At 50.3% G+C, this 21,615-nt stretch overlaps 1 protein-coding gene across 5 annotated transcripts in view; it reads right to left on the minus strand.

Moving 5' to 3' along the window:
• The window catches only part of LOC138802459 (uncharacterized), a 55,517-nt gene extending 34,202 nt beyond the window's left edge, over window positions 1-21,315 (minus strand). Inside the window, exons 1-4 of one of the 5 annotated variants that reach the window (XM_069985793.1) lie at window positions 20,538-21,315; window positions 18,265-18,381; window positions 13,530-13,613; window positions 13,196-13,321 (exon numbers count right to left, since the gene is read on the minus strand). In XM_069985793.1, coding sequence (XP_069841894.1) covers window positions 13,196-13,321; window positions 13,530-13,613; window positions 18,265-18,295 — 241 coding nt within the window. In that variant the 5' untranslated portion in view covers window positions 18,296-18,381; window positions 20,538-21,315. Of the gene's footprint in view, window positions 1-8,630; window positions 8,759-13,195; window positions 13,322-13,529; window positions 13,614-18,264; window positions 18,879-18,915; window positions 19,340-20,537 lie in introns of those variants that run through there. The other 4 variants (XM_069985794.1, XM_069985796.1, XM_069985792.1 and 1 more) reach the window with 4 other exon arrangements.
• Between the last annotated feature and the right edge of the window lie 300 nt (window positions 21,316-21,615).

The raw sequence follows: 21,615 nt of genomic DNA on the forward strand, positions 1-21,615 counted from the left end.
AGTATGGAGAACACGTGGAGGTGTACGGGGGGGGGGGGGGGGGGGGGGGGTAGGTCCTAGTACCTAGTATGGAGAGCACATGGAGGTGTGGGGGGGGGACCTACTATGGAGAGCACATGGAGGTGTATGGGGAGTGGGGTGTCCTGGTATGGAGAGCACATGGAGGTGTACAAGGGGGGTGTCCTGGTATGGAGAGCACATGGAGGTGTACAAGGGGGGTGTCCTGGTATGGAGAGCACATGGAGGTGTACGGGGGGGGGGTGTCCTGGTATGGAGGGCACATGGAGGCGTCCTAGAATGGAGAGCACATGGAGGTGTACGGGGAGGGGGGTGTCCTGGTATGGAGAGCACATGGAGGTGTACAAAGGGGGAGGAGGGGGGGGTCCTAATATGGAGAGCACATGGAGGTGTACGGGGGGGGGGTCCTAGTATGGGGAGCACATGAAGGTGTACGGGGGGGGGGGGTCCGAGTATGGAGAGCACATGGAGGTGTTCGGGGGGGGGGGTGTCCTGGTATGGAGAGCACATGGAGGTGTACAAAGGGGGAGGAGGGGGGGGTCCTAATATGGAGAGCACATGGAGGTGTACGGGGGGGGGGGTCCTAGTATGGGGAGCACATGAAGGTGTACGGGGGGGGGGGGTCCTAGTATGGAGAGCACATGGAGGTGTTCGGGGGGTGGGGTGTCCTGGTATGGAGAGCACATGGAGGTGTACAAAGGGGGAGGAGGGGGGGGTCCTAATATGGAGAGCACATGGAGGTGTACGGGGGGGGGGTCCTAGTATGGAGAGCACATGGAGGTGTACAAAGGGGGAGGAGGGGGGGGTCCTAATATGGAGAGCACATGGAGGTGTACGGGGGGGGGTCCTAGTATGGGGAGCACATGAAGGTGTACGGGGGGGGGGGGTCCTAGTATGGAGAGCACATGGAGGTGTTCGGGGGGTGGGGTGTCCTGGTATGGAGGGCACATGGAGGCGTCCTAGAATGGAGAGCACATGGAGGTGTACGGGGGGGGGGGTCCTAGTATGGAGAGCACATGGAGGTGTACGGGGGGGGGGGGGGGGGTGTCCTGGTATGGAGGGCACATGGAGGCGTCTGGGGGTGGGGTGGGGGTCCTAGTATGAAGAGCACATGGAGGTGTACGGTGCCAGTATACTCACACCCAGTTTGTGTCCCTTTTCGTTTATTTTACTACTTCACTAAAAAATAAATTTGCCCAATTCTGCCCCTGTATTTCTTGGCACAGAGTCTCTTTTTTCCATCCCCTGGACTCCTGCAGCCTGCTCCGCCCTTCATACAGTTGCCGCATACAGAGGGGATGTGGGAAGTGTTGTCCTGGTACAATACAGGGACCTTGGCCCTGCCCCTTCTTGGCTGCCAAATATTAGGGCCTTGATTACTGCCTCCTGGCCCTGAGGATATCTTTCTGTGTGGCCAACACATTGGTAACGCCTTGTACAATGCCACCTGGACCAAGTGCATGGACAGCTTTTTGTGCCACACGTTGTTTTTTTGCAGGACGCTGTATGGTCTGAACACCTGATCTGAGAGAGCAACTTTTTTTTACTAGCCCCCATATGCTAACCAGTAATTTCTTTTCTTTGTGCCAATGTTGGCACCCCTGGAGAGGTCCACCTCCTACTTCACTGAAAGAAGTGACAGACCCTTCATCCACATATTTTTTTCTCGTACATATAATATTCCTTACATAAATAAATATAATAATAAAATATAAATACTTATTAGGGTGGGTTATAGACGGGGTGCGTCATGGGTTCAAAGGTTGATAATTTAGGTTTTCTACTATTGCCCTATGACGGAACCCCTGTAGAGTAGTATAGGATTAATAACCTGCCGGGAGGGGGCGACTACAGTCTGCAGAACCCTTCTGCCAAAAGAAAAATCCTCACTCAGGGTATAGCTTCACACGTACCAGATTCACAGGGGATTTCAAGCTGTGACTGCAGCGAATCCTGGTACTGTGATCTTCAATGGGGTTAAATACATGCAGCGGAATTGTCATCCCACTGTGAATATGTAATGCCAGCCCCTTTAATCCGCCACCACCCGCAGCTCACGTTACCTGCTTGGCACCGCAGCTGCATCTGAGGCTCCCGGCAGTCCCGCTAAGCCAATCAGTGACTGCAGCGGGGCAATGCAAACGGGAGCCACACATACGGCCCGATCGCAGAGCTGGTAATGTATCATCCCGGGGGGGGGGATGATGATGATCCAGGGGGTTAATGGGGCCGGGACTTACATACTCGCAGCGGGATCACAATCCTGCTGCAAGTATGTCTTCTCATTCAAAATGAATGGCTAAGAATCCGTAGCGGAATTCGCAGCGCAAAATCTGCTGTGTATCCGTTACAGATTGCAGCTTTCCTTTAGGGTACCTTTACATGTAAGGGTCTGTTCACAATACGGAATTTCAAGCTAAGTCTGCTTGAAGTTCTGCATGTCCCATTGATTTAATAGGAGGTCTGATGTGCAATCCACCATCCACCCAAATAATTGCCATGTCAATTCTTTGGGCGTATGGCGGAAGGTGCGAGACAACCTATGAATCAATAGGACAGGCAGAACTTTAGGCAGACTCTGCAGCACTTGAAATTCCGCAGAAATTCAGAAGTGTGAATGGACCATAATGATGCAAGAAAGTATGAGGGGAAACTCCAGGTAGCTGCCCTGCAGATCTGCTCTATGGAGACCAAGGCCCTCTCTGCCCATGATGTAGTAACTGCTCTTGTAGAATGGGTCCTAAACCCTACTGGTATCTCTTTCCCCCCAGATAGTCTGCTTGATCCACCTTGCTGCTGCTCTGCCCCTATTCTTTCCCTGGAATAGAATAAGCAGGATACTGGACAGGCTTCATGATTCAGTAACCAGAAGGTAGTGGAAAATACACTTCCTTACATCAAGGCAGCAAAACTTGGCTTCTCAGTCATTAGTGGGGCTATCACAAAATGACGGTAAAACGACTTCTTGGGATCTGTGAAAATCAAACTACTTTAGGGAGAAAAGCAGGATCAAGAGAGGACAATCATCTTCCCGAATGGTGATGTATGGCTGCTGGATAGAAAATAGAGCAGATAGAGGGCACTAAGAGCAGATATCTGGACTATAATAGTGCTAGGTCTTAAGCCCTTCCTGAAGGAAGTCGTCTAGCACTCAACAAATGTCTGGGAAGCAGAGACATTAATAGGCCTATTCACGAAGCAGTAGAAGGCAGTCCTGTTCCGAGGTATATTTTGGCGATTACCGTCTTTCTGCTGGCAAGTAAGGTGGAAGTGAGTATACAGTGTCGCAGAGTAGGCTGTGTTGTTTTTGCCCACCTATAGTAAAGTATTTTTGTATAGGACACTCTGGGTGAATGGCATCTGCCTGTATTTCTTATTAGTACCAATGATTTTTTATTTCTGCCTGTACTACTTATTTTATGCCACTAGATGTCACTGTATTTGATGTATTATATGCACAGCTGAAGGAAAGGGTTAACCACCAACTGTCATTTCTGTGTGGGAAGATATTCCCCTAACCAATCAGTGAGCTGGGTACCTGAAGTGATCTGGCCAATCACAGTCCAGTATCAAACCCTTCCTGTTGTGTTCTGCCCAATCAGGGAGGAGTTCATTCCCTGAGGAGTTGGAGTAGGGAGGGAGCTGCTGTCATGCCTTCCCAAACCAAGGAGTGTATTATTCCTCTCCCAACAACCTCATCTTTGGCTAGAGTCATTCTGAGGAGGCTGAGGTGAAAAAGGACTAAAGGGACGCCCCGTCCCTACACTGCGGACGCCCGTCCCTACACTGCGGACGCCCGTCCCTACACTGGGCGGCTATTTTCTCTCCTGATAACTACAGGACTACAAGACAGTGATTTGCTAGGTTCCTTAGGGGTCCCCCAGACGGCTAGCTCTACCCACAGGTGGGGCCTACGTCCCTGCTTTATGTCACTAGGTGCCCATAGAAAGCAATAGGCGGAGGATTCACACCCATGGGCGTAGGGATCTTCTCTTAAAGCCCCTTCAGCTGAGTACCTCAGGGTCTAGGTAGAGGCCCCTTAACCCTGTAGTAACCCTCAGTACACTCCTCTCTCCTCTCCTAAAGCCAAGCTAAAATATTCTAAGACTTTCCAATTAAATAGATTATTCAAGCATTATTCCTCCAGCGAGAAGCGCTGTCATAATCTGAAGATACCCAGCTCAAGGATAGGATTATATAATTATATATATATATATATATATATATATATACATACACATACTAGAAAATGTACCCGCCGCTGCCTGGGTATAATGTGTCAGTGTGTTAATTAGATTTGTTCCAAGGTGCCCAGGAGGCAAATCTATGCCAGGAGCCCTATATACCCCTTTATACGCTATATACCCCATCAGTTCTGCACTGTTTATGTAAATTGTAGGTTAGAAATAAACTAAAAACTTTAAACATCCTAAATACCTTATAGCCAAACTGAGATGTCATCATGTGATCAGACTGTATACAGAGCCTGGTTATATACAACATTGGCAGTGTTATACAGAGCCTGGTTATATACAACATTATAAGTGTTATACTGAGCCTGGTTATATAAAACATTGGCAGTGTTATATACAGCCTGGTTATGTACAACATTGGCAATGTTATATACAGCCTGGTTATATGCAACATTGGCAGTGTTATATACAGCCTGGTTATGTACAACATTGGTAGTGTTATGCTGAGCCTGGCTATATACAACATTGACAGTGTTAGTGGAGGTCCTGTATACCTGTAGTGTATAGTTCTGGGGTCCTGTATACATGTAGTGTGTAGTTTGGGGTCCCCCCCCCGACGACTGCAGACCATAAGTAAGGCGTGTGTGCAGAAAACCTGCAGCTTATAATAAGTGCATACACAATCCTGCAGCATCATCATAATCTGGCCCTCTTAGGCACTACCTTTCATCCTTGGTGAGGACAACACAGAAGAGGTTTTAAAGTTTCTAATACTGTATACACTCCCCCCTGCAGGTAGCCCCCGCACTGTATACACCCCCTGCCCCTCGCAGGTACTCCTCCTATACTGTATACACTCCCTCCCTGCAGGTAGCCCCCATACTGTATACACCCCCCACCCCTGCAGGTAGCCCCCACACTCTATACACCCCCTCTTTGCAGGTAGTCCCTATACTGTATACTCTCCACCCCTGCAGGTAGCCACCATACTCTATACACTGCCCCCCTTCTTGCAAGTTGCCCCCATACTGTATAGACCCCCAACCCCTCCGGGTAGCCCCAATACTGTATACACTCCCCCCACGTGCAGGTAGCCCCCATACTCTATACACCCCCCCCTCTTGCAGGTAGTACCTATACTATATACTCCCCCCCCCCCCCCCCCGCAGGTAGCCCCCATACTATATACACTCCCCCCTGCAGTTATCCCCCATACTGTATAAACTCCCCCCTGCAGGTAGCCCCCATGCTGTATACCCCCCCCCCCAGGTAGCCCCCATGCTGTATACATTTTCTAACACCCCCTTACTGTATACATTTCCCAACACCACCACCCAGCAGGTAAGCCCCTTACTGTATACACTGTATATACACTGTTAGGGTGCCTTCACACCTATCGGATCCAAAGCAGATTTCACGCTGCAAATTCGCAGTGAAATCCGCTGCGGATCCAGTGTCATTCAACCCTATGACACTACATACTATATCGACATCCCGCTGAGAGTATGTAAATTAACCCCCTCGGCAGCCGGAGTGTAACTGACAGAGGCCGCCATCATCCCGCCCGCACAGACCGCTGTTAGATGGTGCAGGCTCCCCTCCAGTGTGTTCAGCGCTGTGCTGCTGCTGGGCACGGCTCTCTCCTCACGGCTCTGGATGCCCCCCCCCCCCCCCCCCCACAAAGCAAGGTGGAGCGGTGTGTGCAGAGTCCAGAGCCGTGAGGAGAGAGCCATGCCCAGCAGCAGCACAGCGCTGAACACACTGGAGGGGAGCCTGCACAATCTACCAGTGGTCTGTGCGGGCGGGATGATGGGCGGCCTCTGTCAGTGTAAGTTACGCTCTGGCCGCCGAGGGGGTTAATCTACATACTCGCAGCGGGATATGTAGTGTCATAAGGTTGAATGACACTTGATCCGCAGGGCATTTCGCTGCAAATTCACAGGGTGAAATTCGTTGCGGATCCGGTAGGTGTGAAGGCACCCTCACTGTATTTATTTCTGTGGATCTGTTGTGAGGCAGGTGCCCTAGCAACCAATCAGATTCCAGCTCCCTGTAAAAATTAAAGTGTCACTGTCGTGAAATTTTTTTTTGCAGAAATCAATAGTCCAGGCGATTTTAAGAAACTTTGTAATTGGGTTTATTATCCGAAAAATGCATTTTTATCATGAAAAAGCAGTTTAAAGCTCTCCCCCCTGTCTTCATTGTTCTCCTATGGAGAGAGCTAAAGAAAAGACCAAAACAGGACAACAAAGAGTTAATCTACAAATCCCTCACGGGATATCTCATGTGACCATCACCAGTGACCTGTCTGAGCTCGGATTACAGCTGTCACCCAGCTCCCTGCCTGTAATCCTCTGTTATCTGCTTTCTGCTGCCGGCTAACTCCCTCCTTCCTCCTCCCCCCTCCCCTCTCCCTAGAGCAGACAGGGGACGTCTCCTGCAACAAGTCACAATTTTCAGATTTTTTGGAGTGGATGAAAAAGAGGAAGGAGGGGGGGACCTGGGAAAAGGCTTTTTACATGCAGATAATGGCAGATTTGGCTAATAAACCCAATTACAAAGTTTCTTAAAATCGCCTGGACTATTGATTTCTGCAAAAAAAAAAATACGACAGTGACTCTTTAAAGTAGTAATCCTATTGGTTGCTAAGGCATTCAACTGCCATTACTGCTGGAGAGCTGCAGCACTAATATCACCTGTGTGTGCAGTGTGGAGATTCACCCATTTATTTCTATGGGGCGCTCTTCCCCCTACCCTCCTGTACATCTGGTAAGGACGGGACGGGACGGGAGAGAGGGTGAGAGAGTGAGACAGAGAGTGAGTGAGAGAGATAGCCAGAGCGCCAATAAGACGCTTTGAGGTTGAGGCTCAGTCACTAGTGGTCCTCGCCCTACATAATCCGATTTGTTATGTCATGGCATGTATTAATCATGTTTATTTGCCTTTTGGCATGACAGACGTGTATCAGTATCCAGCTTCCAACTGATTGCGTGGCAACAACAGCCTTTAAGTTGGTATCATTGGGTGTTACTCATACCTGATTTGTTTCTATAAGAGATTGCTGCCTGATGATATAGCATTTCGGTTGTTTACATGACTGATGGGGACCAGTGGTGACGTGACCTCACGATACGCCTGACATTTGGTCTGAGGGTCAGTACTGCTTACATTGCTATTACTTGGATTTACCATTGATATTTGTTGATTTGCTTTACTGTTTATATATCTGGATACTTATCGTAAGTAGGTGGTAGGTAGGATACTTATGTGGTAGGTGTACCTGACCTACACAATATATTACATCTACAAATACCCTAAACAATAAGGTCACCTGAAGAATTACCTGGAAAATTTAGTTACATTGGAGAAAAAAATTCTGAACCCAAGAATCCAAACAAATCCCCAAGAACTGGCGTTGCTGAGAGGACGTCTTGTTGGATTTATTATCATTTATCTCCAAGCTTAGTCTGGAAAAGATGTCCTTAAAGGGGTACTCCAGCTAATAGCTTTTCCCCAGTAATTAATACTCAATACTATTTTATTTAACTGTAATATGCTTCAATCACTATATCTGCCCCCCTTCCCTATCTTTTCCCCCCCTCAATCCCCCACCCGGAAGTGAAGTGAACTTAGTCTTACCTAATGACTGTTGACCCCAGGCTGCTCTGTGGCAGCCATTTTGTGACATTGACATCATCAAGAGGGAAGCGGATCTAAGCCCTGTTAGGCCAGCCTCTCTTTGTCAGATGACTCAGGTTGCTCAGCTCTGATTGGCTGAGCAAGATGTAACCCATCTAACAGTTTTACAGGGTCAGACATCACAGGAGACAAAGTGCATCATGGGAAAGCCCAAACCAGGAAGTGAAGAAAAAATGAAGACACCAACTGGAGCTTCAGGGACCTGCAAACAGCGGGAAATTCAAACGGAGACAGACTCAGGAGGGATGGTAAGTGGGAAAACTATGTGTATGATTGATTGTTTTTTAATCAGCGCTGGAGTACCCCTTTAACTGTTCTAATCTTACTCTGCAGAGTAGAGAGAGAATCACCAACTAATAGGAAGTCATCTAAATAGGAAAGGACAACAGTATCACTCTCTCCCACGTGAGCCGTCACCTCAGCCATGATCTTAGTAAAGACTTTAGGGGCCTAAGAAATGCTGAAGGGTAGGGCCCTGTACTGGGGATGAAGTCTGGAATCTCTCTCACCCTAACTGCTACGCTAGGGAATTATTTATGTTCAGCATGAATGGGGACATGATCGTAAACATTGCTAAAATCACGAGTGGCCACATAGAGGTCTCTAGAGAGATTCAGGATGGCAGATGGTATAGATTCCATCGAGAATTTCTCATGAGAGAACACGATTAAGAGGTTTCAGATTTGTAATGGTCCTAAACGAACCACTAGGTTTCCTTACCAGGAATAGAGTGGAGTAAAAACCTTCTCCCCTCTGATCCTCAGGAACCAGAACCTCTTTCTCCAAAAGAGACTGGACTGACTGCCACGCTGGATCCAAGCTAAGATCTGTGATGGAAAATCTATCACCTGGAGATGACAAAAATTAAAATTTTCAGCTAAGCTTTATTGTTTCCAACACAAATTTACTAGAAGAAATTTTAGCCCATTCTGAAGAAAAAAGGGCCCAGAAGACCTCCCACCAGGGCCTGGCATCATCGGGTAGTCTTTTTAGTATTGTCAGACCTATAAAACAAACACACCTTAGACTTCTTAGGGGGCCTTTAATCCTTCCTCCCTGTGTATGCCCCTCCCTGGATCCTCCTACCTCTGCCCCTAAAGGACCGATTAGGCAGTTGAGGGATGAGAGGGAACCCCTTCTTGCCTTCGGCTTTCTCCAGGATGGTATCCAGAGAGGAACCAACCCCCCCCAGCACAGGTTTGGCCTTAGAACTAACACCTCCCTCCCATTAAGCCAAATGAACCTATAGGCTGAATTCAATAAGACAGCAGAGCAGAGAGTCTCGGGGTTTCAGCCAAGCCTTTGAAATAAATATAATTGCATTATTGTTAATTGGAAAGAAACTATCAATTATTGGTAGGAGAGCACCTCACCCAATGTGCTCTTCTGGTTGGGACATCCCAGAGACCTAGCCACATGACTTGTTGCTACTAGGGGCTTAAAGGGGTACTCCAGTATGAGAAAATTGTATTTAAACGACCACCCCAAGATAAATAACTTTCTAATATATTGTTATTACCAATAGTTCTCACTTTTGTCCTTGGCTTTTCACCACTTAAAGGAAATGGAAAATGGAAGGACTACAAAACTAATATTGACCCCAGCTTCTCTCCCACAAGTCAACACATCTCTGATGTCCCAGGAGGCGGGTCTGGATCTCCCACCCCCTCTGATTGATACACTATCTCTGACCAGTCCCTCCAGCCTACACCTCAGCAGATAAGGAGTCACAGAAGCAGCTGCTGCAACTTCACTGTGTGCGCAAAAATCTGCAGTGAAATTAGGGCTGTGTTCACACATGTTGGAGTTTCATTGCAGTACTGCAGAGTCTTTACGAAAATGATGCAGTAACATAATTAAATGATACTAAACGGCTGACAGGATCAGAGCCGGCACTGCCAATCCCACCCTTACATGGGAGTATATCCCATGTAAGATATTGGAGTCCTTAAAGTTCTTATTGTGCGGCTCAACGTCAAAGATAAAAGATGCTCAATTATAACACATATGTGGAGATGAGAAAAAAAAAAAAAAAATCATAACTTTATTCCAATAGAAGTGTTACAGGTAGAGAATACAGCGTGCTGTGTGGTGTTACAGGTAGAGAATACAGTGCTGTGTGGTGTTACAGGTAGAGAATACAGTGTGCTGTGTGGTGTTACAGGTAGAGAATACAGCGTGCTGTGTGGTGTTACAGGTAGAGAATACAGCGTGCTGTGTGGTGTTACAGGTAGAGAATACAGTGCTGTGTGGTGTTACAGGTAGAGAATACAGCGTGCTGTGTGGTGTTACAGGTAGAGAATACAGCGTGCTGTGTGGTGTTACAGGTAGAGAATACAGCGTGCTGTGTGGTGTTACAGGTAGAGAATACAGCGTGCTGTGTGGTGTTACAGGTAGAGAATACAGCGTGCTGTGTGGTGTTACAGGTAGAGAATACAGTGCTGTGTGGTGTTACAGGTAGAGAATACAGCGTGCTGTGTGGTGTTACAGGTAGAGAATACAGCGTGCTCTGTGGTGTTACAGGTAGAGAATACAGTGTGCTGTGTGGTGTACAGGTAGAGAATACAGCGTGCTGTGTGGTGTTACAGGTAGAGAATACAGTGCTGTGTGGTGTTACAGGTAGAGAATACAGCGTGCTGTGTGGTGTTACAGGTAGAGAATACAGCGTGCTGTGTGGTGTTACAGGTAGAGAATACAGCGTGCTGTGTGGTGTTACAGGTAGGGAATACAGCGTGCTGTGTGGTGTTACAGGTAGACAATACAGCGTGCTGTGTGGTGTTACAGGTAGAGAATACAGCGTGCTGTGTGGTGTTACAGGTAGAGAATACAGCGTGCTGTGTGGTGTTACAGGTAGAGAATACAGTGTGCTCTGTGGTGTTACAGGTAGAGAATACAGCGTGCTGTGTGATGTTACAGGTAGAGAATACAGCGTGCTGTGTGGTGTTACAGGTAGAGAATACAGCGTGCTCTGTGGTGTTATAGGTAGAGAATACAGCGTGCTCTGTGGTGTTACAGGTAGAGAATACAGTGTGCTGTTACAGGTAGAGAATACAGTGCTGTGTGGTGTTACAGGTAGAGAATACAGCGTGCTGTGTGGTGTTACAGGTAGAGAATACAGCGTGCTGTGTGGTGTTACAGGTAGAGAATACAGCGTGCTGTGTGGTGTTACAGGTAGAGAATACAGCGTGCTGTGTGGTGTTACAGGTAGAGAATACAGCGTGCTGGTGGATGGAGGGGCTGCAGTTTCTTTTAGGGTACAAACCCACACACCGTATAAGCAGCAGATATGCAGCAAATACGCAGCAGATTTGATGGTGAAGATTTGATGCTGTGTTCAGTTATTTAGATCTAATCTGCTGCGTATTTGCTGCGTGTTTGCTGCGTGTTTGCTGCGTATTTGCTGCGTATCGCAGCAGTAAATACGCTGCATATACGGTGTGTGGGTTTATACCCTTAAAGATCCAGGGAGCAAACATTACCTGCTCAGTGCTGCGGCTGCCTGTGCACTGATTGGCTGATGGGGACCGATGAGAGCCTCACATGCAGCCGTGGCGCTGAGCAGGTAATGTTTGCTCCGGGCGCGGACTGCGTGGGGTTAAAGGGGCCTAATAACGCAGCTTAACATAAAGTACAGTGCAGAGAACACGGCGGGCGGCTATCTGAGCGCCGGTCATGGTCTCCAAGTACAGCCCCCTGCCCCCACCTGTGACCCTCCCTCCGCTCACAGCAGTGATAAGTTATAGCCGCACACAGCGATCGCATGTGTCGGCTATGTAACTGTGCAGATGCCGGTGTCACAACTGGCAGCGGCATCTGACCCATCCTGAGCCGCTCCAGAAGCAGTGGGGTCGGCTACTATGTGTAGCAGACCCCCGCTGCTAACGACCCCAGCCCGTCACACCTCAGCCTCTTGTCCTTCCTGGAATGCAGCCGGAGTGAGGAGCTGCGTCTGGGAAACTGACCTGCCGTGAGTAACCCTTTCCTATCTGTGTGCTTCCAGACTGCCTTGCCTGCCTCTGTCTCCAGCTGCTCCTGGAGTGTGAGCACTTATGCAGCATGGAGGAAGAGAGCGATGAGGGGGCAGTGAGACCGGTAGAGGCATCTTCATTAGCAGCTGACAGGAGCCATGTGCAGGCATGGGTGATCTGCCCGGCTCCCACAATCCCCCCTGCCCCAGCACGGGGCTCCTGTCAGTTCTGTATCTATGAGGCAGGGCAGTGTCGGGACACAGCAGAAAGAACAGGTAATAAATCACACTGCAGCAGGGGTTACAGGCTATCAGCAGGGGTCAGGGAGAGTGACCTGTGAGCCAATGAGGTGAAGGTCCTGTATCTCCTGCTCCTCATAGATAACACTGAGGAGTATACATCATGAGTTACCTGCTAAGTACATGACCCCTGCAGAAAAGCCATTAATATTTATTTTTCATGTAGGTTTTGGCCTTACGTCTCTGTACACTGAATGGGGGGCCCCTACATGTAAATCCTGTAGTGGCAGTGACAGGTGTTCCCATGAAGACATGTGTTGCATACCCTCAGGATCTGCTATATATGTCCAGTTATTGCCGATGCCATCTGGAACCAGTACAAACCATCTGATCCCTGGACCCCTCCAGCCTGGGTACAGCTGCCTCATCTGCTCCCTAACCACCTCTAGAGACCACAACCAGGCCAGAGCTCTCTACCCATTTTTCAGCCCCTCTTATCCCTAGATATCCCTTGCCATTTTGTGCTCCCCTCCATGGAGCATCCTACTCCCTCCCCAAATGCTCCTCCACCTCTTATTTCTACCTTGTGTCTCTCTGCTCCAGACCCCCGTCACTTTGTGCCCCTTCCCTTTCAATATGGTCCCCAAACAGTCCCTATCTTCTTTTCTTTTTCTGCTACTTTCCCAATCTGCTCCGACCATTTGTGTCCCCTTTGCTGTCTCCTACTCCATCCCTCAGACAAACCCCTACCACCTTGCAGCTCCTACTACCCACCCACACAGTTTTCTCGTACAATTTTATCACAAAGCTCACTTGCCATCTTGTGGACACACCTTGTCACCCCTAAGGGCCCTATTATACCAAAAGATATCCGTAATAGTGCAGACCTGAAGACTTTTAACAGCGTAAACCGGTATGGGGGGTGTCGCTTTTTCTCATACTTCGATATCGAATTGGTATCGGGTATCAAAATAAAAAAAATCGAGTATTGTCACGACACCAAAATTTTGAGTTCCATACCATCACTAGTTCAGACCTTGTAAAAGACCGTCTGTTCCGTGACCATCGGGCTCCTTACCGTTGCTGCTGCTGCTCTCTGGGCTCTCCTCCTCCTCTTCCTCAAACATCTCCTCACATCTGGAATATAAATTGTCTTCGCTTCTTTCTTCCTTTATGATGATTTCTGAATTCATCATGGAATACCCTGAAAGCAAAGATACAGGGCATTTCAGACTGACACCATACAGCAGGGACAGCATCATTCTGTATGCCGGGACCGTCTAGAATCCACTAACTAATAGGACTCATAGGTAATTATCCCACAAGATAGGAAATGGCTGACTGACTGGTGGGGTTTTGTGAGACTCCAGCAAATTTAAGACTACAAGAGGGAGAGATGATAGATCAGTCACCTGCGCTGGGGCAGCCATCACCCTGTGGTTCATATAGCTCCTCCTCAGTCTTCACCATCACTCCTGGCTTCATCATACTGCAGCCTATGAATATAAGGGGGGGGGGGGGGGAAGAATCATCAAAAAACTCAGCTCTATAATAACCCTTCTGGCTCTCACTGAAACCTGGCTACAACCATCTGACACTGCTTCCCCTGCTGCTCTATCCTATGGTGGTCTTCTTCTCTCTCACACCCCCAGACCTGAGGGTAGGCATGGTGGAGGAGTTGGTGTTCTTCTCTCCCCGCAGTGCACCTTCCAGGTCATTCCCCCTGAGCCATCACTCTCTTTCCCCTCCTTTGAGGTTCACACCCTCAGACTCTTCCGCCCACTTTCCCTCAGAGTTGCTGTTATCTATCGTCCCCCTGGCTCTCCACGACAATTCCTCGACCACTTTGCCACCTGGCTCCCTCATTTCTTATCTGCTGAAGTTCCCACACTAATCGTGGGTGACTTCAACATTCCTGTCGATACTCCTATTTCCTCTCAGCTTCTCTCTCTAACCACGTCTTTCGGCCTCTCTCAGCTAACAAACTCTCCTACACACAAGGGTGGGAATTCCCTGGACCTGATCTTCTTCCGCCACTTTTCCATCTCCAACTTCACAAATGATCCCTCAGAGATATCCGACCACAACCTCCTCTCTTTCACTATTACAAAAAATTGCCCCCCTCCTGACACTCCTACCCCACACATATATAGAAATTTGTGTGGCATCAACACTCAACAACTCATTGACTCCCTACAATCCTCACTGTCCCCAATCTCATCCCTCACCTGCCCAAACACAGCCGCACAACACTACCACAACACCCTGAAAACGACCCTAGACTCTGTAGCCCCCCCTACTCTCCGCACACCCCGCCACAGATGCCAGCAGCCCTGGCACACCCCGGAAACTCTCTTTCTTCGGCGGTGCTCTAGGACAGCTGAACGTATGTGGAGGAAATCGAGAACCTCCACGGATTTCCCTCATCTCTTCACTGTCAAACAATCCAAAACGCCTTTTCGACACCTTTAATTCTCTTCTCAAGACCAAAGCTCAGTCACCCATCACTGACCTCTGCGCTGAAGACCTGGCCTCCTTCTTCAAAACCAAAATTGACACCATCCGTTCTGACATCACCTCCCAGCCCCAAAGCCCCTTAGATCCCATCCCCTCTCCCATAGATCCCATCCCCTCTCCCATAGATCCCATCCCCTCTCCCATAGATCCCATCCCCTCTCCCATAGATCCCATCACCTCTCCCATAGATCCCATTACATCTCCCACCTTCTCTTCACTCTCTGCTTTTGATCCAGTGACAGAGGAAGAAGTCTCCAAGCTCGTCTCCAAGCTCCTCTCGTCCTACTACCTGCCCTAGTGACCCTATTCCCTCGCACCTCCTCCAGTCCCTCTCTCCTGTTGTCACTACTCACCTCACCAAAATATTCAACCTCTCCCTCTCCTCTGGGATCTTTCCCTCCTCATTCAAGCACTCTGTAATTACCCCGCTACTGAAAAAACCTTCTCTAGACCCCTCCTGTGCAGCCAACTATCGGCGTGTCTCCAATCTCCCCTTCATCTCTAAGCTCCTGGAACGTCTTGTCTACTCTCGCCTTACTCGCTATCTCTCTGATAACTCTCTTCTTGGCCCTCTACAGTCCAGCTTCCGACCCCTTCACTCCACTGAAACTGCTCTCACCAAGGTGTCAAAAGACGTCCTGAACGCCAAGTCACAAGGAAACTCCTCCATACTGATTCTCCTGGATCTCTCAGCAGCGTTTGACACCGTGGACCACCAGCTTCTCCTCCCTATGCTCAGCTCTCTTGGTCTTAAGGACTCTGTTCTCTCTTGGTTCTCTTCCTACCTCTCTGACCGCTCTTTCAGCGTATCTTTCTTGGGCTCTACTTCTTCTCCCTTACCTCTCTCTGTTGGGGTTCCCCAGGGATCAGTCCTGGGTCCTCTCCTCTTCTCCCTCTATACAGCCCCCATTGGACAGACCATCAGCAGGTTTGGCCTGCAGTACCATCTCTATGCTGATGATACCCAGGTATATACCTCCTTCCGCGACATCTCCCCAGTTATATACCTCCTCCCGTGACATCACCCCAGTTATATACCTCCTCCCGTGACATCTCCCCTGCCTTCCTGCAAAATACTAGTGACTGTCTATCTGCTCTCTCTAACACTATGACCTCTCTGTTCCTCAAACTTAATCTCTCTAAAACTGAACTTCTTGTATTTCCGCCCTCTAACAAACCTAAACCCGACATCTCCCTCTCAGTCTGTGGTACTAGCATAACTCCTGTGCCTCAAGCTCGATGTCTGGGAGTCATGCTAGACTCCGATCTATCCTTTACTCCCTTTATACAAGCTCTTGCACACTCCTGTCATCTTCATCTCAAAAATATATCCAGAATCCGCCCATTTCTCACCACTGATACCGCTCAGACTCTGACTGTCGCCCTGATCCATTTCCGTCTTGACTACTGTAACTCCCTACTAATCGGTCTTCCTTTCTCTAAGCTCTCCCCTCTCCAGTCTATCCTGAACGCAGCAGCCAGGCTCATCTTCCTCTCCAGCCGCTATACCGATGTCTCCCTTCTGTGCCAGTCACTGCACTGGTTACCCATTAAATATAGAACACAGTTCAAACTCCTCACCCTCACCCATAAAGCTCTCCACAACTCTGCCCCTCCATACATCTCCTCCCCCATCTCCACCTACCATCCTTCCCGTGCTCTGCGCTCTGCCCCTCCATACATCTCCTCCCCCATCTCCACCTACCATCCTTCCCGTGCTCTGCGCTCTGCCCCTCCATACATCTCCTCCCCCATCTCCACCTACCATCCTTCCCGTGCTCTGCGCTCTGCCCCTCCATACATCTCCTCCCCCATCTCCACCTACCATCCTTCCCGTGCTCTGCGCTTTGCCCCTCCATACATCTCCTCCCTCATCTCCACCTACCATCCTTCACGTGCTCTGCGCTCTGCCCCTCCATACATCTCCTCCCCCATCTCCACCTACCATCCTTCCCGTGCTCTGCCCCTCCATAATCTCCTCCCCCATCTCCACCTACCATCCTTCCCGTGCTCTGCGCTCTGCCCCTCCATACATCTCCTCCCCCATCTCCACCTACCATCCTTCCCGTGCTCTGCGCTTGGCCCCTCCATACATCTCCTCCCCCATCACCACCTACCATCCTTCCCGTGCTCTGCGCTCTGCCCTCCATACATCTCCTCCCCCATCTCCACCTACCATCCTTCCCGTGCTCTGCGCTCTGCCCCTCCATACATCTCCTCCCCCATCTCCACCTACCATCCTTCCCGTGCTCTGCGCTCTGCCCCTCCATACATCTCCTCCCCCATCTCCACCTACCATCCTTCCCGTGCTCTGCGCTCTGCCCCTCCATACATCTCCTCCCCCATCTCCACCTACCATCCTTCCCGTGCTCTGCGCTCTGCCCCTCCATACATCTCCTCCCCCATCTCCACCTACCATCCTTCCCGTGCTCTGCGCTCTGCCCCTCCATACATCTCCTCCCCCATCTCCACCTACCATGCTTCCCGTGCTCTGCGCTTTGCCCCTCCATACATCTCCTCCCTCATCTCCACCTACCATCCTTCACGTGCTCTGCGCTCTGCCCCTCCATACATCTCCTCCCCCATCTCCACCTACCATCCTTCCCGTGCTCTGCCCCTCCATAATCTCCTCCCCCATCTCCACCTACCATCCTTCCCGTGCTCTGCGCTCTGCCCCTCCATACATCTCCTCCCCCATCTCCACCTACCATCCTTCCCGTGCTCTGCGCTTGGCCCCTCCATACATCTCCTCCCCCATCTCCACCTACCATCCTTCCCGTGCTCTGCGCTCTGCCCCTCCATACATCTCCTCCCCCATCTCCACCTACCATCCTTCCCGTGCTCTGCGCTTTGCCCCTCCATACATCTCCTCCCTCATCTCCACCTACCATGCTTCCCGTGCTCTGCGCTCTGCCCCTCCATACATCTCCTCCCCCATCTCCACCTACCATGCTTCCCGTGCTCTGCGTTCTACTAATGACCTCACACTAACCTCTTCTTTAATCAGAACTTCTCACTCTCGCCTCCAAGACTTCTCTCGTGCTGCACCAGTTCTCTGGAACTCCCTACCCAAAGACCTCAGACTAATTTCCAACATCCCCAGTTTTAAGCGTGCCCTGAAGACCCATCTCTCCAGGCTTATAACATTTTGTAATCTCGTCTCCCTTTGCTATCCCCTCTCCATCCTCTCTATAACTTCTTCTGTGCTAGGTACACTGTCCTTGTTATCTGAGCTCAGAAAATGGCTTGTGACTGGCCTGCCCAGCCGCCTATAGGCACTTAGAGATTCCATGTACAATGACTGGAACATTGACAAATAAAGCCCTTGTTGCCTCTCGTGTTACTCCCAGTCATCCTAGTCTGTACGCTCTTGAGAGCAGGTCACTAATTTGTATTTTTAATTTATTCATTGTATAACTTCATATATAACCTGTAATGTATTTATATATTTAAATAAGCGCTGCAGAATCCGTTGGCGCTATACAAATAAATATTATTATTATTAAAGATCAGGGCAATGGACGTCTGTACGTGACAAGTGATACAGACACATGACACTACTGGACTAATACACTGCACCAAACACCTTCCTGCAACAAGGCCCTAATATACACAGCTCTGGGCACTCACCAAGGGGTGGGAAGGAATGATGGCGATCCATCCCCACAACTGTATTCCGTACTACAGAAAGCTGCTCCACGAGGGGCGAAGGAAGATCTCCAAAGTGTCATCAACGTCAGTGGGATCCTACATGAGGGAAGATCAGAACCAGCAGGTCAATGTAATGAAATAAGGAGGAGGAGCCCTAACTGCTAAGGAGCAAGGGGAGGAGGAGCCCTAACTGCTAAAGAGCAAGGGAGGAGGAGGAGGAGCCCTAAATGGTAAGGAGCAAGTGAGGAGGAGGAGGAGCCCTAACTGCTAAAGAGCAAGGGAGGAGGAGGAGGAGGAGACCTAACTGCTAAGGAGCAAGGGGAGGAGGAGCCCTAACTGCTAAAGAGCAAGGGAGGAGGAGGAGGAGGAGGAGACCTAACTGCTAAGGAGCAAGGGGAGGAGGAGCCCTAACTGCTAAAGAGCAAGGGAGGAGGAGGAGGAGCCCTAACTGCTAAAGAGCAAGGGAGGAGGAGGAGGAGCCCTAACTGCTAAAGAGCAAGGGAGGAGGAGGAGGAGCCCTAACTGCTAAGGAGCAAGGGAGTAGGAGGAGGAGCCCTAACTGCTAAGGAGCAAGGGAGTAGGAGGAGGAGCCCTAACTGCTAAGGAGCAAGGGAGGAGGAGGAGCCCTACCTGCTAAGGAGCAAGGGAGGAGGAGGAGGAGCCCTAACTGCTGAAGAGCAAGGGAGGAGGAGGAGCCCTAACTGCTAAGAAGCAAGGGAGGAGGAGGAGCCCTAACTGCTAAGGAGCAAGGGAGGAGGAGGAGCCCTAACTGCTAAGAAGCAAGGGAGGAGCCCTAACTGCTAAGGAGCAAGGGAGGAGCCCTAACTGCTAAGGAGCAAGGGAGGAGGAGGAGCCCTACCTGCTAAGGAGCAAGGGAGGAGGAGGAGGAGCCCTAACTGCTAAGGAGCAAGGGAGGAGGAGGAGCCCTAACTGCTAAGAAGCAAGGGAGGAGGAGGAGCCCTAACTGCTAAGGAGCAAGGGAGGAGGAGGAGCCCTAACTGCTAAGGAGCAAGAGAGGAGGAGGAGGAGCCCTAACTGCTAAGGAGCAAGGGAGGAGGAGGAGGAGCCCTAACTGCTAAGGAGCAAGGGAGGAGGAGGAGGAGCCCTAACTGCTGAAGAGCAAGGGAGGAGGAGGAGCCCTAACTGCTAAGAAGCAAGGGAGGAGGAGGAGCCCTAACTGCTAAGGAGCAAGGGAGGAGGAGGAGCCCTAACTGCTAAGAAGCAAGGGAGGAGCCCTAACTGCTAAGGAGCAAGGGAGGAGCCCTAACTGCTAAGGAGCAAGGGAGGAGGAGGAGGAGCCCTAACTGCTAAGGAGCAAGGGAGTAGGAGGAGGAGCCCTAACTGCTAAGGAGCAAGGGAGGAGGAGCCCTAAGTGCTAAGGAGCAAGGGAGGAGGAGGAGCCCTAAGTGCTAAGGAGCAAGGGAGGAGGAGTAGGAGCCCTAACTGCTAAGGAGCAAGGGAGGAGGAGTAGGAGCCCTAACTGCTAAGGAGCAAGGGAGGAGGAGTAGGAGCCCTAACTGCTAAGGAGCAAGGGAGGAGGAGTAGGAGGAGGAGCCCTAACTGCTAAGGAGCAAGGGAGGAGTAGGAGCCCTTACTGCTAAGGAGCAAGGGAGGAGGAGGAGCCCTAACTGCTAAGGAGCAAGGGAGGAGGAGGAGGAGGAGCCCTAACTGCTAAGGAGCAAGGGAGGAGGAGGAGGAGGAGCCCTAACTGCTAAGGAGCAAGGGAGGAGGAGGAGGAGCCCTAACTGCTAAGGAGCAAGAGAGGAGGAGGAGGAGCCCTAACTGCTAAGGAGCAAGGGAGGAGGAGCCCTAACTGCTAAGGAGCAAGGGAGGAGGAGGAGCCCTAACTGCTAAGGAGCAAGGGAGGAGGAGGAGCCCTAACTGCTAAGTAGCAAAGGAGGAGGAGGAGCCCTAACTGCTAAGGAGCAAGGGGGGAGGAGGAGGAGCCCTATTAAATATGCATATATCTGTGCTGTCAGTTTCCAGACCACCGGCAGTGCAGACTTACCTAGAGCACTGTTGTGTGATCCAGAATCCAGATATCCAATCCTGCTGTCTGGATCCACCTCCTCCAGCTGTCAATCATTCTGGAGGAGGTGGCGGCCTGAAGAGAGAGCAGGATGGGAGAGCCAGAGGGTTGGATGCCGGATCACACAGCAGTGCAGAAGTTATAGGAATATAGGAATAGGAATATATAGTTATATATGGAATTTTTCCATAAACTAGCTGTGGGTGCTGTATATTCTACATACACTTCTATTATTTTAGAGCTTATTGTCTTCTCAGGCTCAGTCACGTGACAGCTCCTGTCTGTGTTTTCTATACTGCCTGTGATATCTGTTCCCTTTCTGTTCCCTGTTCCTGCCAGTGAGGGAACAGTGAGTCGTCAGGTGGGCGGGGTTATGCAGCCACATTTCTTTAGCCACACCCCTGTAGCAGAAGCTAACATCTGAGCCCAGTAGAAACTGCAGCAGTAAGGGCAGCATGACATGGAAGAGACCAGGAGCAAAGAGGAGGGAGGACGGACGGACGGCCGCCCCGGGAGACACAGAGGAGGGAGGGCGGACGGCCGCCCCGGGAGACACAGAGGAGGGAGGGCGGACGGCCGCCCCGGGAGACACAGAGGAGGGAGGGCGGACGGCCGCCCCGGGAGACACAGAGGAGGGAGGGCGGACGGCCGCCCCGGGAGACACAGAGGAGGGAGGGCGGACGGCCGCCCCGGGAGACACAGAGGAGGGAGGGCGGACGGCCGCCCCGGGAGACACAGAGGAGGGAGGGCGGACGGCCGCCCCGGGGGACACATTACGAGGGGGATACATCACATTACACTGTACTGGGGGGGATATATACATGACATTACACTGTACTGGGGGGGATATATACATGACATTACACTGTACTGGGGGGGATATATACATGACATTACACTGTACTGGGGGGGATATATACATGACATTACACTGTACTGGGGGGGATATACATGACATTACACTGTACTGGGGGGGATATATACATGACATTACACTGTACTGGGGGGGATATATACATACATTACACTGTACTGGGGGGAGATATACATCACATTACACTGTACTGGGGGGGATATACATACATTACACTGTACTGGGGGGGAGATATACATCACATTACACTGTACTGGGGGGAGATATACATCACATTACACTGTACTGGGGGGGAGATATACATGACATTACACTGTACTGGGGGGGGATATACATCACATTACACTGTACTGGGGGGGATATATACATCACATTACACTGTACTGGGGGGGATATATACATCACATTACACTGTACGGGGGGGGAT

Source organism: Dendropsophus ebraccatus, chromosome 10 (genome assembly GCF_027789765.1).
Source record: "Dendropsophus ebraccatus isolate aDenEbr1 chromosome 10, aDenEbr1.pat, whole genome shotgun sequence".
Classification (NCBI taxonomy): domain Eukaryota; kingdom Metazoa; phylum Chordata; class Amphibia; order Anura; family Hylidae; genus Dendropsophus; species Dendropsophus ebraccatus.